Source organism: Pogoniulus pusillus, chromosome 21, assembly GCF_015220805.1.
Source record: "Pogoniulus pusillus isolate bPogPus1 chromosome 21, bPogPus1.pri, whole genome shotgun sequence".
Taxonomy (NCBI): domain Eukaryota; kingdom Metazoa; phylum Chordata; class Aves; order Piciformes; family Lybiidae; genus Pogoniulus; species Pogoniulus pusillus.
This window is the reverse complement of record NC_087284.1, coordinates 3,049,056-3,065,000: the sequence shown is the minus strand read 5'-3', so window position 1 is coordinate 3,065,000 and position 15,945 is coordinate 3,049,056. Positions and strand designations below refer to the sequence as shown.

The following is a 15,945-nucleotide window of genomic DNA, read 5'->3' as shown; positions in this document are numbered from 1 at the left end:
GTAAAGCTTTAATTCCTCTGTAATATAAGTTACCTCTCCCTCAGAGAAGACAGTTTCAGCCCCTGCTGGGCAAACAGCATAGCTTCTAAGTGGCACTAAGCCTGAGGGAAATCTCCCTCTCTGTCTATAGTTGATATTTCCAGTTATTGACCAATTCCTTGTATATATATCATATCCTAATTGTTTTCATAACTTTGCACTATAAGTGCCTCAGCCAGACTTTGCTTCAACACCTCCAGGGACAGCGACACCACCACCTCCCTGGGCAGCCCATTCCAAAGCCAATCACTCTCTCTGGCAGCAACTCCCTCCTAACATCCAGCCCAGACCTCCCCCACCGCAACTTGAAACTCTGTCCCCTTGTTCTGTTGCTGGTTGCCTGGCAGAAGAGACCAACCCCACTTGGCTACAGCCTCCCTTCAGGTAGTTGTAGACAGCAATGAGCTCTGCCCTGAGCCTCCTCTTCTGCAGGCTGCACACCCCCAGCTCCCTCAGCCTCTCCTCACAGGGCTGTGCTCCAAGCCTCTCATAAGCTTCATCATCCTTCCCCTCAATAACCTTCCCCTCATCCACCAGGTGTATCACCTTGTCATAGAAGGAGATTATATTGGTCAAACCAGACTTGCCTTCACCAGTCCATAGTGACTGGGCCAATCACCAAACATCTGCAAACTTAATCAAAACTTCAATTGTTAATGAAAACTTGAAATAACCAGGAAATTTAGATTTTGATAGAATTACAATTTCTTACATGGAAAGCACTTCACTCATTGCACACAAATTATATGACAGTATCAACAGTTAGTTCCTTGTTTAACATCAAACACAGCACATCAGATATCACCTGCAGCTTCAAGGAAGAGTTTAAACTTGCCATTTTCTAACAAAAATTGGGTTTGGTACTCAAATGGAAAAAGAAAAGCAAAAGTGAGCCTAAAGCTCCTCAAAATAGATCTATTAATTGCACAGATTTTCTGTCAGGAGATATGTTAGTCAATGCAGCCATGGGCTTTGATTTGTTTTCAAAGATGCCCATGTTCTCAGGAGTGAAATAATATTATCTATGAGTCATGTACTAACCTGTAAGGCTGCTTCTGCCTCCTCCAAAGCAGGTTTTGCAGCTTCCAACTTCTCTTCAGCAATGGCTTTGTCAGCTGAAATACTGTCTACAATAGCTTGAGCTTTGTCTTTCACTTTCTGAACTTCACTCTTCACCTTCTCAGCAGCCTGTGCTTTTACAGTAACTTCTTTCAACACCTAGAAAGTGAGAAACCCAACATGCCCAATAGTAAAGAATACACCTAGGTTGAAGAAAGTATTCTTTTTGTTGTAAAATGTTATCTGTTGAATTCCAGAACTGGAAAACTCAAACAAATTTACTTTTTGCCACTCTTCCTAATTTTCAACATCCCCCCCTTTTTTTTTTTAGGTTCCTTATACTTCATTAATCTTTTCAAAACAGAAAAGACCCAAAAAGAGCACCCAAAAAAACCCCCAAAAATAGTAATACACTTTACATACCATGTCAGATTTTTCATTGGCAATTTGAAGTTCCTTTTCTTTTACCTCCAGCTCTCTGCTTAGAGCAGCCACTGACTCTGAAGCCTCTTTCAGCTTTTCCAGTCCAGTATTCATTCTGGAGTTAAAAAAGCACAACAAGAAGATTGGCATTGCCTATGTTATTTACACTCTGCTTTCCAAACTACTCCAACAACAGAATGGATTGCCATCAATCACAACCAACACAAGCCAAAGCTATGATCTAGGGTAGGGTGTCCCTGTCCATGGCAGGGGAGCTGGAACTAGATGATCCTTGTGGTCCCTTCCAACCCTGAGTGATTCTGTGAGCCTATGATCCTCTTACACCAAAACTAAAACTTGCACAGGAACTCTCACACAAGTGTCTGATATCTGGAGAACCAAGAAGATCAACAATAAAGAAATACATGAAGAGAGTCTGTGGCCTGAAATGTTAAAAACATCTTAGTCAAGCAGTATGCTTTTTTCACTGCATAAAATCCTATACATTAGTTCCATACATCACCATACCTGTTGAGCTTCAAATTGATATGGAAGGGCTGAGTTCTATAAAGCAGAAAGCATTTTCTGATCTCTAGAAGTCTAAGAAATATCACTATACCTGTTGAGCTACAACCTGATATGGAAGGGCTGAGTTCTATAAAGCAGAAAGCATTTTTCTGATCAATAGAAGTCTAAGAAATATCACCATACCTGTTGAGCTTCAACCTGATATGAAATGGCTGAGTTCTATGAAGCAGAAAGCATTTTCTGATCAATAGAAGTCTAAGAAATATCACCATACCTGTTGAGCTTCAACCTGATATGGAAGGGCTGAGTTCTATAAAGCAGAAAGCATTTTCTGATCTCTAGAAGTCTAAGAAATATCACCATACCTGTTGAGCTTCAACCTGATATGAAATGGCTGAGTTCTATAAAGCAGAAAGCATTTTCTGATCAATAGAAGTCTAAGAAATATCACCATACCTGTTGAGCTTCAACCTGATATGAAATGGCTGAGTTCTATAAAGCAGAAAGCATTTTCTGATCAATAGAAGTCTAAGAAATATCACCATACCTGTTGAACTTCAACCTGATATGGAAGGGCTGAGTTCTATGAAGCAGAAAGCATTTTCTGATCAATAGAAGTCTAAGAAATATCACTATACCTGTTGAGCTTCAACCTGATATGGAAGGGCTGAGTTCTATAAAGCAGAAAGCATTTTTCTGATCAATAGAAGTCTAAGAAATATCACCATACCTGTTGAGCTTCAACCTGATATGGAAGGGCTGAGTTCTATAATGCAGAAAGCATTTTCTGATCTCTAGAAGTCTAACAAATATCTCAAATCACTATTTCTTGTTTGGAGAGGATATTGGAAAGGCTAATAAAATCAAAATGCTGAAATCAAAACCAGCCATAAAAGAGGAACACAAACAAACAAACAAACAAAATGTTGAAAGTGAAATAAACCAGACTGAGTTTTTTCTTAAAAGTCTTTCAGGCCTTTGTATGAATCTGTGAAAAATTAGATGACAGTTCTTTCTTAAGGGTGACATCAACTGATACACTAAATGCTACTTTTACATTCTATTTTATTCTTTCTGACATGGACAGACTTCATTAGTCTAAAAATGTATCTGAACAGGAGAGTGAATACTTCAAACCCACTATTAATTTATTACTAAAAAATTCAGCAGTCCAAATTACAATTTATGATCCCAGGCTCACAGGATGTTAGGGGTTGGAAGGGACCCAAGGAGATCACCCAATACAACCCCCCTTGCCAGAGCAGGACAACACTGTCTAACATAGATCACAGAGGAACACATCCAGACAGGCCTTGAAAGGCTCCAGAGAAGAAGACTCAATAATCTCTCTGGGGAGCCTGTGCCAGTGCTCTGGGACCCTTACAGTAAGGAAGTCCCCCTTTGTGTTGAGGCAGAACCTCCTGTGCTGCAGCTTACACCCACTGCTACTTGTCCTATCCCAGGGGAGCAGTGAGCAGAGCCTGTCCCCTGCTCCTGGCAGCCCTCAGATACTTATAAACATTTATCAAATCCCCTCTCAGTACAGCCCCTGTGTTCTGCACTGGTTAGACCACACCTTGAGTCCTGTGTTCAGTTCTGGGCCCCCCATTTTAGGAGGGACATTGAGATGCTTGAGCGTGTCCAGAGAAGGGCAACGAGGCTGGGGAGAGGCCTTGAGCACAGCCCTACGAGGAGAGGCTGAGGGAGCTGGGATTGGTTAGCCTGGAGAAGAGGAGGCTCAGGGCAGACCTTATTGCTGTCTACAACTACCTGAAGGGTGGTTGTGGCCAGGAGGAGGTTGCTCTCTTCTCTCAGGTGGCCAGCACCAGAACAAGAGGACACAGCCTCAGTCTGTGCCAGGGGAGATTTAGGCTGGAGGTGAGGAGAAAGTTCTTCCCTGAGAGAGTCATTGGACACTGGAATGGGCTGCCCGGGGAGGTGGTGGAGTCGCCGTCCCTGGAGCTGTTCAAGGCAGGACTGGACGTGGCACTTGGTGCCATGGTCTGGCCTTGAGCTCTGTGGTAAAGGGTTGGACTTGATGATCTGTGAGGTCTCTTCCAACCTTGGTGATACTGTGATTAAATGTTCATATCAGAAGGGTACAACTGGTTAGCAGGAAAACAGAACTTGCTTTCTGGTAAATTAAGTACTATTGTGAACACATTATGAAATTACATTTAGCTGTTTTACCCATTGAAAACACATGGGGAAAAATGGATTACCACCTTTTCTTCCCATCATTTTGCTTTTTCATACATCACTACCCTATTTCCTAATTCCATAAATGTATAGCCTCTATTTTATATGACAAGAGCAACGACAATATTGGATCAAATGACACCTTTACATATTTTTTTCGATCTTTTTGCTGTGAAACAAGGCCAAGTGCAGGATTCTGCACTTTGGCCACAACAACCCCAAGCAGTGCTAACAGGCTGGGGACTGAGTGGATGGAGAGCAGCCAGGAGGGAAGGGACCTGGGGGTACTAGTGGATAGTAGGCTGAAGATGAGCCAGCAGTGTGCCCAGGTGGCCAAGAGAGCCAATGGCATCCTGGCCTGTATCAGGAGCAGTGTGGCCAGCAGGACAAGGGAGGTTATTCTGCCCCTGTACTCAGCACTGGTCAGGCCACACCTTGAGTACTGTGTCCAGTTCTGAGCCCCTCAATTCAAGAGAGATGTTGAGGTGCTGGAAGGTGTCCAGAGAAGGGCAACAAAGATGGTGAAGGGCCTGGAACACAAACCCTATGAGGAGTGGCTGAGGGAGCTGGGCTTGTTTAGCCTGGAGAAGAGGAGGCTCAGAGGTGATCTTATTGCTGTCTACAACTACCTGAAGGGAGGCTGTAGCCAGGTGGGGGGTGGCCTCTTCTGCCAGGCAACCAGCAACAGAACAAGGGGACACAATCTCAAGTTGTGCCGGGGTAGGTCTAGGCTGGATGTTAGGAGGAAGTTCTTCACAGAGAGAGTGATTGGCATGGGAATGGGCTGCCCAGGGAGGTGGTGGAGTCACCATCCCTGGAGGTGTTCAGGCAAAGCCTGGATGAGGCACTTAGTGCCATGGTCTGGTTGACTGGCTAGGGCTGGGTGCTAGGTTGGACTGGCTGAGCTTGGAGGTCTCTTCCAACCTGCTTGATTCTATGATTCTATGAAAAGAGACAAACCATGCATTGAACCGAAGCATATCAGAGTATACGTATGTGGGGAAGAATACTACAGAAAGACAATAGTAAACTGAGCAGTTTACCTGTTTGCTAATGTCTGCAGCTCAGCATGCTTTTCTCTGTATGTGGTTTTATATCCCTGAATAAAGGACAGGTAGGATTTGGGAGTCACGTGTGTAGAACGTCTGTATCTTTTAAAGTAATCAGAACATTTCTCTGCTACTCCATCCTGGAATGAGCCCATACATTGCACAATTTCCCTCTTTATATCAGCAGTGCAGTCCATATCAAATGAGGACAGGAAATGTTCAGATACTCCAGAAAGGAAGAAAAATGTAAGGATATATTCAGTAAAAACTCAAAGCTTATGAACAAGGCAATACAAAAGCATGTCTGCACATACTATATCAGCTTTCACCCACTTTCTGAAACCCCAGTCTTTAGCATCAGGTTCTGAACATTACTCCACACTTGTCAGTAAGGAGTATAGCCAGGGATCTGGTATGCCTTCACCTCCAAAGTGTGCAACTGCTTTTCTTCTCTGACCTTAACTGCTAGCTATCTGGGATTGGGTAACCACAGCCTGTCTCCATATGCCATATCACAGGCACTGACAGTAACAATCTCTTTCTTTAGGAACATTTTTCCTTCTTTACTAATGCTTAAGCTACTTCCATGGTGATTTTTCATTCAAACTGTGTTTGAAGCCTTTCCTCTGTTAGAAATATTTCAACAGCTTAATACAGCAAGCTCTAAGGAGAAAATACTGGTATCAAGCATCAGAACTAAGTTTCTGATCCCAGTGTGCTAGCCAAATTCAATATAAGTTCATGACCACTGACCAAAGAATTAAATGTCTGCAAAGACCAAACATGCACCTACCTGCCACCAGAGCATCCTTAGGCCACCGGCTGAACCAATCTATAGTGCACCCAGAAACAAGAGCAGGGAATTTCAGGGCCCTGTTTCGGAATTTTTCACCCACTGGTGAAAAGCAAAGAACCACATGAAGGTTCTGATGGACCCTAGTCATGAAGTAGTCATACAGAACCTCACTGGTTGGAGATCTACGTGGATATTCCTTCTTGAACGTGGGTATGAGGTCACTAATGATCTCTTCTACTTCATCACGTGCAAATAAGTTCGACACCTTTGAGAAAAAGGAAGATTTATTTCATTCTTTATAATAAAATACTAATAATAATCCAAAACAGAATATACAGAGTAAGGTTAATTTAATGTATAGCATTGCAGAAAGGGGCATACATTTCAGACATGAAACTTATTAGACCCTGTTCCACTTTTATTGATGTGATGCCATTAAACACAGCAAAATCTAAATTGCTGTAAACCCTACTCTCCTATGTGAAAAACAATGACTTAATGTATGTGATGGTTTGGGAGTTACCCACCCCTCCCCCCCCCCACTTGCAAAGTCACCCAGACTAGACTCAGATGGCTGGAAGTTAAGGGATGAAGCTACATGTACAGCTTAGCACAATATACAAGAAGATAGGTAGGTATTGGTTTGCTGCCCTCCTCCTCCCAAGTCTCTTCCTCCTGCTCATTCTCCATCTCTCCCTTCACTTCCTCCTAAATATCTTCCTCCATTTCCTCCTGCTCCTCTCCCTGCTCCTCTTTCTAAGTTGAAGAGAAGATCTTTGCTCCTTGTGTTACTGCACTGGTCAGCAGCAGTAAGACAAGAAGCAACATCTACAGATTGGAGCATAGAAGTTTTCAGCTCAACATGGACAGAAACTTCTTTACATTGAGGATCACAGGGGCCTGGAACAGGCTGCCCAGAGAGGCTGTAGAGTCTCCTTCTCTGGAGACTTTCAAAACTTGGGGGAATGGAGCAAAGCTGGAGGTGGGTAAGTTCAGACTTAAGATGAGGTGGAAGATGTTCATCAATGAGAGTGGAGAGAGCCTGGAATGAGTTGCCCAGGGAGGTGGTTGAGGCCCCATGCCTGGAGGTGTTTAAGGCCAGGCTGGATGAGGCTGTGGGCAGCCTGCTCTAGGCTAGGGTGTCCCTGGCCATGGCAGGAGGGTTGGAACTGGCTGATCCTTGTGGTCCCTTCCAACCCTGACTGATTTTATGATTCTAAAACCCACCTGGAGGCATTCCTGTATATTACAAATATACAGCATCCATAGAAAGTGAGGATTGAAGTTGTCCATTAGACCTGAACGTTCAGATGAACCTGCAGTTGTGGGACATCATGACATAGAGGATCTGGAAGTGCCAATTGCTACTCAAACTGTACACCACAGGCAGTACAGAACTAACCATGACTCTTTGTTGCCCATTTATCAGCTGATTTGTCAACTGGAGAGTCAGGCTGTCATTGAGAAAGCTCATTCACCTTTCAACAGTCCCATCTGGCCTGTGCGCAAGCCTAACGGAGATTGGAGACTCACAGTTGATTTTCGTGCCCTCAATGAGGTGACGCCACCCATGAGTGCAGCTGTGCCGGACATGCTAGAACTCCAGTACGAGCTGGAATCGAAGGAGGCTAAATGGTATGCAACCATAGACATTGCTAATGCTTTCTTCTCTATTCCCATAGCAAAGGAGTGCAGGCCTCAGTTTGCATTCACCTGGAGAGGAATCCAGTACCAGTTCAACCGTTTGCCTCAGGGGTGGAAACACAGCTCAACCATCTGTCAGTCAGTCATCCACAATGCACTGGAGAAAGGTAAAGCTCCAGAGCACATCCAGTACATCGACAACATCATTGTGTGGGGCCAAACTGCTGAGGAAGTCTTCGAGAAAGGTAACAAAATCATTGACATTCTGTTGCAAGCAGGTTTTGCCATTAAGAGAGACAAGGTCAAAGGACCTGCCAAAGAAATTCAGTTTCTGAGAGTGTGGTGGCAGGATGGTCGCTGTTACATTCCTCAGGATGTGATCAACAAAGTCTCTACCATGGCAGTTCCCACCAGTAAGAAGGACACACTTTCTTAGGTGCAGTGGGATTTTAGAGACTACACACTCCTGGATTCAGCCATATTGTCAAACCTCTGCAAGATGTGACTTGTAAGAGAAACAATTTTGAGTGGGGACCTGAACAACAAGCAGCCTTTGATCAAATTAAGCGAGAAATAGTCCATGCAGTGGGCTTGGGACCTGTGAGATCTGGTCCAGACATTAAAAACATTCTGTACATGGCTGCCAGTGACAATGTCCAACTTGGAGTCTTTGGCAGAGAGCTCCAAATGAGACACGTGGTCGTCCTCTTGGTTTCTGGGGACGCTGTTACAGAGGTTCAGAGACAAATTACACTGCAACTGAGAAAGAGATTCTAGCAGCCTATGAAGGAGTGAAAGCAGCTTCTGAAGTGATTGGAAATGAGTCACAATTGCTTTTAGCTCCTAGACTGCCAGTTCTTAACTGGATGTTCAAGGGCAAAGGTTCATCACCACATCATGCCACAGATGCAACCTGGTCTAAATGGATGGCTTTGATAACCCAACGAGCACGAATGGGTAATCTTGACCGACCTGGTCTGGTGGAGGTGATCACCAACTGGCCGGAAGGCACAGACTGTTCCAAACCTCCGGAGGAGAAAATAACTCGTGCTGAGGAAGCTCCTCCCTATGGTGATCTCTCTGATCAGGAAAAGAACTATGCTTTGTTCACAGATGGTTCCTGTCGTCTTGTTGGGAACAAGCGAAGATGGAAGTCAGCAGTTTGGAGTCCAACCAGGAGAGTTACCGAAACGAAAGACGGAGAAGGAGAATCCAGTCAGTTCGCTGAGGTAAAAGCTGTTCAACTTGCTCTTGATGTGGCTGAACGTGAGAATTGGCCTATCCTTTACCTCTACACTGACTCGTGGATGGTAGCCAATGCTCTATGGGGTTGGCTGAAGGACTGGAAGAAGCATGGTTGGCAGAGGAAAGGAAAGCCTATTTGGTGTGCTGATCTATGGCAGGACATTGATGCACGGCTGGAGAGAAGTGAAGGTGAAGCACGTAGATGGACACATGCCTAAGAGCAGAGCCACTGAGGAACACCAACACAACCAGCAAGCAGATCAAGCTGCTAAGATTTCTCAAGTTGATACAATCTCTGATCTTGACCTTGATTGGAAATACCAAGATGAACTCTTCTTAGCTTGGTGAGCCCATGATTGGTCTGTACATCAAGGCAGAGACAACCACATACACAGACCACCAGAGAAGGAGCAGAACTGAGAGCTGAGAAGTGTGTGAGAAGTGTCTTATCTATATTTTGACTAGTTGCATGTCTCAGCAGAAGAATGAGTGATATAGGTTTTCTTTCTTCTCACAGCTAAGGATTTAACTTCTCTCAGTGAAATGTTCTGATTAGCCCCAAAACAACACAATGTACAATAGCTTTGCTATTTTCTCTTGATATTCTAGTAACTAATAGAAATTACTCTTAAAAATACCCCTGAAATAAAAACAAGTAAAGCAATAAAAGTCATCCCATAAATTCACCATACAAGTGCTAACTGTACACTCAAAATAAGTTCAAATTTAACAGATAACTTTTACAGATTCATAGAATCAACAAGCTGGGAAGAGACCTCCAAGCTCAGCCAGTCCAACCTAGCACCCAGCCCTGGCCAATCAACCAGGCCATGGCACCAAGTGCCTCAGCCAGGCTTCTCTTGAACACCTCCAGGGACAGCGAATCCACCACCTCCCTGGGCAGCCCATTCCAATGCCAATCACTCTCTCTGCCAACAACTTCCTAACAACATCCAGCCTAGACCTCCCCTGGCACAACTTGAGACTCTGTCCCCTTGTTCTGTTGCTGGTTGCCTGGCAGAAGAGACCAATCCCACCTGGCTACAGCCTCCCTTCAAGTAGTTGTAGACATCAATGAGGTCAGCCCTGAGCCTCCTTTTCTTCAGGCTGCACACCCCCAGCTCCTTCAGCCTCTCCTCAAAGGGATGTGCTCCAGGCCTCTCACCAGCTTCATTGCCCTTCTCTGGACACATTCCAGTATCTCAATATCTCTCTTGAATAGAGGAGCTCAGAATTTAGCTTTCTTAAATTTCAGCTATGTCCCTCAAGTTTACATTTTTTTAAAGCCATTCTCACATTCTTGACAGTTTGCCTACACATTTAAAAGGGTCTGACTTAAACAAATTCTCTGTATGTAGTGATGATGCTCATTCTTCAATTTACAATAGCTTTGTCTCACTCCACCCCAGCATAATGAATTGTTTCCATTTTTTGTATTTCTGTAGTAATAGAATCATAGAATCAAGCAGGTTGGAAGAGACCTCCAAGATCATCCAGTCCAACCTAGCACCCAGCCCTATCCAGTCAACCAGACCATGGCACTAAGTGCCTCAGCCAGTCTTCTCTTGAACACCTCCAGGGCTGGTGACTCCACCACCTCCCTGGGCAGCCCATTCCAATGGCAAATGAGTTTTGGATTGTGAACGTGTGGTCTCCTTGACATACAAAAGAACATTCAAATACATCCAGTTATTTTTAACTTCAGAATTACACCATTCACAAAGTGGAAAACCAACCACAAGAAGGTATCTTACCTCTCCTGATGATAAAACATTGTTCAGATATTCCAAGAAAGACTCATCTTTGATCTCATTGTCTGTAAGAAGGAAGCAGATGCCTTTGCCTTGCAGTCCTGCTGTTCTGTACAAGAGTTTCAGATCTTCCATCAAGTTTAAAGTGTTGTATGATCTACAAAAGAGTACAGTTGTACTAATACTCATTCCTATCAATAGGAGCTTTTGGTTAAAAGAATCAGAACCAACAAATGTGCATAAGAAACAACCTTTTGTAATTTAAGGCACAAAAAAGCCGTTCTGGGTTTTTTCTTCTCTCTGATAGAGACACTGCTGCCACTGGTAACAGGTAGCTGGTTTGGACTGAAAACTGTTTGGCACTGGCTCTATTGGACATGGGGGAAACTTATAGCAGCTTCTCAGAGAAGGCACCTGTGCTAGTTTGAAGCAGGGTAGAATGTTTTGTTGAGAAGAACTAGATCATAGGCTGTGAAAGGAAAACAATGGTGATGTCTACTCCCCTCAGAGTCTTGCTGAAGGAGAAGAAGGGTAAACATTAGATAACACTCTGGCCATTTTTGCTGCACTCTCTGGCTGGGCTCTGGCTGAGCTGCATCTCCCTAACCTCACCTGCCGCTCACCTTTGCTTCTTAACCTCTTGGCTGAACCTCTATTCCTCCTTAGGACTGGGGTAAGGTTGAGAGGGGCAGAGGGAAGGTGCAGGGGTGGTTGAGAGCCCCTCCTGGGGACTCAGGTTTCTGGGAGGGGAGTTGTGTTCCTGTATTACTTTTTACCTTGTCTATTTCTGTCTATAACTGTATATACTGTAAATAGCTGCTTGTATATTGTGCCAGCTGTAAATAAATAGCTTCATTTATATTCCCAGAGCCCGACTGAGTCTAGCTAGGTATTTCTAAAAGTGGGGGGGGGCAGGGTACACCCAAACCATCACAGCACCCCCAGCAGCCCACTGCTACCAAAACCTTGCCACATAAATCCAGCATACAAAGTCATACTGGCTGAATAAAGAACTGCAACAAAAGCTGACATTTCTAGGATGCCCAATGGAAACTCAAACAGAGAAGTGGTTGCATGCAACTTTTATGTTAAATTTCTTAATTAACTATAATGACCTGAGAAATTTTAAATGCTACAACAGTTCCTCATTACTAGGGAGGAGCTCAGATAACAAATACATTAGATTTCTAATTTTATTCATGTTATGATTTTTTTTCTTGATGATTAAGATGATTTTTTGCATTTCAGCATAGAAGATTTAATCACCAAGAGAAGGCTTCACACATGCGGTTATAAGTAGGGCACCTCAAAAGCAAAGACACCTCTAAAACTAGAAATGAACACCAAGAAAACACAAATATTCTATGAACTTTTGTTTCAGCTGCAGGGAGGAATAACAATTGAAGACTTATTGCTCAGTGCCAGGCAAGGTCATGGAACAGGTCATCTTGGGTGCCATCACAAAGCACCTACAGGATGGCCAAGGGATCAGGCCCAGCCAGCATGGGTTTAGGAAGGACAGGTCCTGCCTCACCAACCTGATCTCCTTTTATGATCAGGTTACCTGCCTGGGGAATGTGGGGCAGGCTGTGGATGTAGTCTACTTGGACTTCAGCAAAGCCTTTGACACTGTCTGCCACAAGAAGCTCCTGGCACAGCTGGCAGCTCATGGTTTGGACAGATTCACTCTGATATGGGTCAAGAACAGGCTGGATGGCAGAGCCCAGAGAGTGGTGGTGAATGGTGCCACATTCAGTTGGCAGCTGTCACTAGTGGTGTGCCCCAAGGATCAGTGCTGGGCCCAGTCCTGTTCAATATTTTTACTGATGACCTGGACGAGGGGATTGAGTCCAGTATCAATAAGTTTGCAGATGACACCAAGCTAGGAGCAGGTGTGGAGCTGTTGGAAGGTAGGAGAGCCCTGCAGAGGGACCTGGCCAGGCTGGATGGGTGGGTAGAGGCCAATGGGATGAGATTGAACAAGGCCAAGTGCAGAGTTCTGCACTTGGGCCACAACAACCCCAAGCAGCACTGCAGGCTGGGGACTGAGTGGCTGAGAGCAGCCAGGAGGAAAGGGACCTGGGGGTACTGATAGATAGGAGCTGAAGATGAGTCAGCAGTGTGCCCAGGTGGCCAAGAGAGCCAATGGCATCCTGGCCTGCATCAGGAACAGTGTGGCCAGCAGGAAAAGGGAGGTTATTCTTCCCCTGTACTCAGCACTGGTCAGGCCACACCTTGAGTGCTGTGTCCAGTTCTGGGCCCCTCAATTCAAGAAAGATGTTGAGGTGCTGGAAGGTGTCCAGAGAAGGGCAACAAAGCTGGTGAGGGGCCTGGAACACAAACCCTATGAGGAAAGGATGAAGGGAGCTGGGCCTGTTTAGCCTGGAGAAGAGGAGGCTCAGGGGTGATCCTATTACTGTCTACAACTACCTGAAGGGACATTGTAGCCAGGTGGGGGTGGCCTCTTCTCCCAGGCAACCAGCAATAGAACAAGGGGACAGAGTCTCAAGTTGTGCCAGGGTAGGTATAGGCTGGATGTTAGGAAGAAGTTCTTCACAGAGAGAGTGATTGGCATTGGAATGGGCTGCCCAGGGAGGTGGTGGAGGCACCGTCCCTGGGGGTCTTCAAGAAAGGACTGGATGAGGCACTCAGTGCCATGGTCTGGTTGATTGGATAGGGCTGGGTGCTAGGTTGGACTGGCTGATCTTGGAGGTCTCTTCCAACCTGGTTGATTCTATGATTCTATGATCCATTAAGTTTAATATATGGTTATCATCCACCTCTGTAGACTAAATGAAACCATTATTATCTTTTAAGAACCCAGAGTACAGAAACTTTTGGATTAACAAAGAGCAAAAAAAAAAATCCATTCAAGAAGGATTCAAAATTTTTCCCAGAGGTATTTTAGAACAAAATTTTAACCTACATTTTAGGTAAACACTTGAAGTTAGAAAATGATGAAGCTGAATTTTATCAGTCAGATGACCACACTTCTACACCAGCTGGCTAACCTACCTGAAGAAGTCCAAGGGGGCTGTAAGGCAGGATTGTGTTTTATCAAATTCTTTGCTGAGTCTTTCCTCCAATCAATCTATTCTTCAGGATAGTTTCTTTAATTCATCAGGTGTACACATCATGTTTACAAGTCTTTAAGCAAAAGGGTTCACCATACTTTTCCTGGGCTTTGTTATTCATAGGCTTTATACAGGCCTTCTGATGATCCTCAGGTGCCAAGGGAAGTTGGATTGGGAAGTTGCATAGCACTTTCTTCATTCAAAATGTCAGTCTCCAGGGGCTTCTTTGTGAATGACATTCAGCAATTGGTAACTGTTTGTTCTGTCAATGTCACTGTCCTTTTTCCTGAAGGCATTCCTAATCAGACATTCTCTAAGGAGAACCTCACCAAGAATCCCATCTTGAGAATCCCATCTTGAGACCTCATCTTGAATACTGTGTTCAGTTTCGGGCTCTCCCGTTTAAGAGAGACAAGGATCTGCTGGAAAGAGTCCAGCAAAGGGCTACAAGGATGATTAGGGGACTGGAGGGCACTGCCTTATGAGGAGAGGCTGAGAGACTTGGGAGTTTTTAGTCTGGAAAAGAGAAGAATTAGAGGGGATTTGATAAATGTTTGTAAATATTTGAGGGCTGACCAAGAGTAGGGGGATAGGCTCTGCTCACTGCTGCATGTGCACTGCTGGACCTTGTATTAACTAATAAAGAGGGACTGGTTGAGGTCGGGAACAGCCTTGGAGACAGTGATCATGACACAGTGGAGTTTAATATTCTAAAGTGTAGAATCAGAGCAACAAGCAGAATTGCAACCCTAAACTTCTGCACAGCTGACTTTGTGCTCTTCAGGGATATGCTTGGAGAAATCCCATGGGCTAAGGCTCTGGAGGGGAAAGGAGCTCAAGAAAGTTGGCTAATTTTTAAAGACTACTTCATCCAAGCCCAAGCCAGGTGTGTTCCCCTGAAAAAAAATCAGGTAGCTGTGCTAGGAGATCTGCATGGTTGAGTAAGGAGCTCCTGAAGGAAATCTCAGGGAAGAAGGAATCTTACAATTCACGGAAGAAGGGATTGGTCACTTGGGAGAACTATAGAGAAGTAGTCAGGGCTTGTAGGAAAGCAACAAGGAAGGCCAAACCTCTCTTGGAACTGAAGCTGGCAAAGGAAGTAAAATAGAACAAGAAAGACTTCTTCAATATGAAGAACAGGGAAGGTGTGGGGCACTGCTGAATGAGGAGGCAGCCTTGGTAACTGAGGGTGCAGAGAAGGCAGAGCTGCTGAATGCTTTCTTTGATTCAGTCTTTACACCTAAGGCTGAACTCCCCTATGTAGTCCAGTCCCTGGATGAAGGAGAGGAAGCCTGGAGGAGGGAGTGCTCCCCACTGCTCAGTGCAGACTGGGTTAGAGATCAGTTACACAAATTAAATGTTCACAGGTCCATAGGCCCTGATGAGATGCACCCAAGGGTGCTAAGAGAACCGACTGATGTTATTGCTCTGCAACTCTCCACCATCTTCATCAAATAGTGGCAGACAGGAGAGGTGCCTGAGGACTGGAGGAGAGTCAATGGCACTCCAGTCCTCAAAAAGGGCAAGAAAGAGGTTCCAGGAAACTATAGACCAGGCAGTCTCACCTCCATCCCTGGAAAAATGATGGAGCATCTCCTGCTGGAGGGCATCTCAAGGCACTTGGAAGAGAAGAAGTTATCAGGAGTAGTCAGCATGGATTTACCAAGGGGAAGTGATGCTTGACTAACCTGATAGCATTTTATGATGCCATAACTGAACAGGTAGACTCAGGGAGAGCAGTGGATGTAGTCTACCTTGACCTTAGCAAGGCCTTTGACACTGTCTCCATGACATTTTAGTGAGCAAGCTGAGGAAGTGTGGGATGGAAGAGCAGGCAGTGAGGAGGGTTAGGAACTGGTTGCAAGATAGAGTTCAGAGTGTGGTGATCAGTGGTGCCAGGTCCAGCTGGAGAGCTGTGACTAGTGGTGTCCCCCAAGGATCAGTGCTGGGGCCAGTCCTGTTCAACATCTTCATCAGTGACATTGGTGAGGGCACAGTGTCTGCTCAGCAAGTTTGATGATGACACCAAGCTCAGAGGCTAGGCTGATCCAGCTGAAGGCTGTGAGGCCATCCAGACATGGGCAGACTGAGAGCTGGGTACAGAGGAACCAGATGAGGTTCAACAAGGACAAGTGCAG

The 15,945-nt window shown here is 44.9% G+C and overlaps 1 protein-coding gene across 1 annotated transcript in view; it reads right to left on the bottom strand.

Annotated features, from left to right (window-relative positions):
* The window catches only part of DNAH5 (dynein axonemal heavy chain 5), a 208,789-nt gene that overhangs the window by 50,546 nt on the left and 142,298 nt on the right, over window positions 1-15,945 (bottom strand). The window contains exons 54-58 of the mRNA XM_064160720.1: window positions 10,737-10,890; window positions 6,091-6,358; window positions 5,292-5,523; window positions 1,522-1,636; window positions 1,081-1,257 (exon numbers count right to left, since the gene is read on the bottom strand). Coding sequence (XP_064016790.1) covers window positions 1,081-1,257; window positions 1,522-1,636; window positions 5,292-5,523; window positions 6,091-6,358; window positions 10,737-10,890 — 946 coding nt within the window. The remainder of the gene's footprint in view (window positions 1-1,080; window positions 1,258-1,521; window positions 1,637-5,291; window positions 5,524-6,090; window positions 6,359-10,736; window positions 10,891-15,945) is intronic.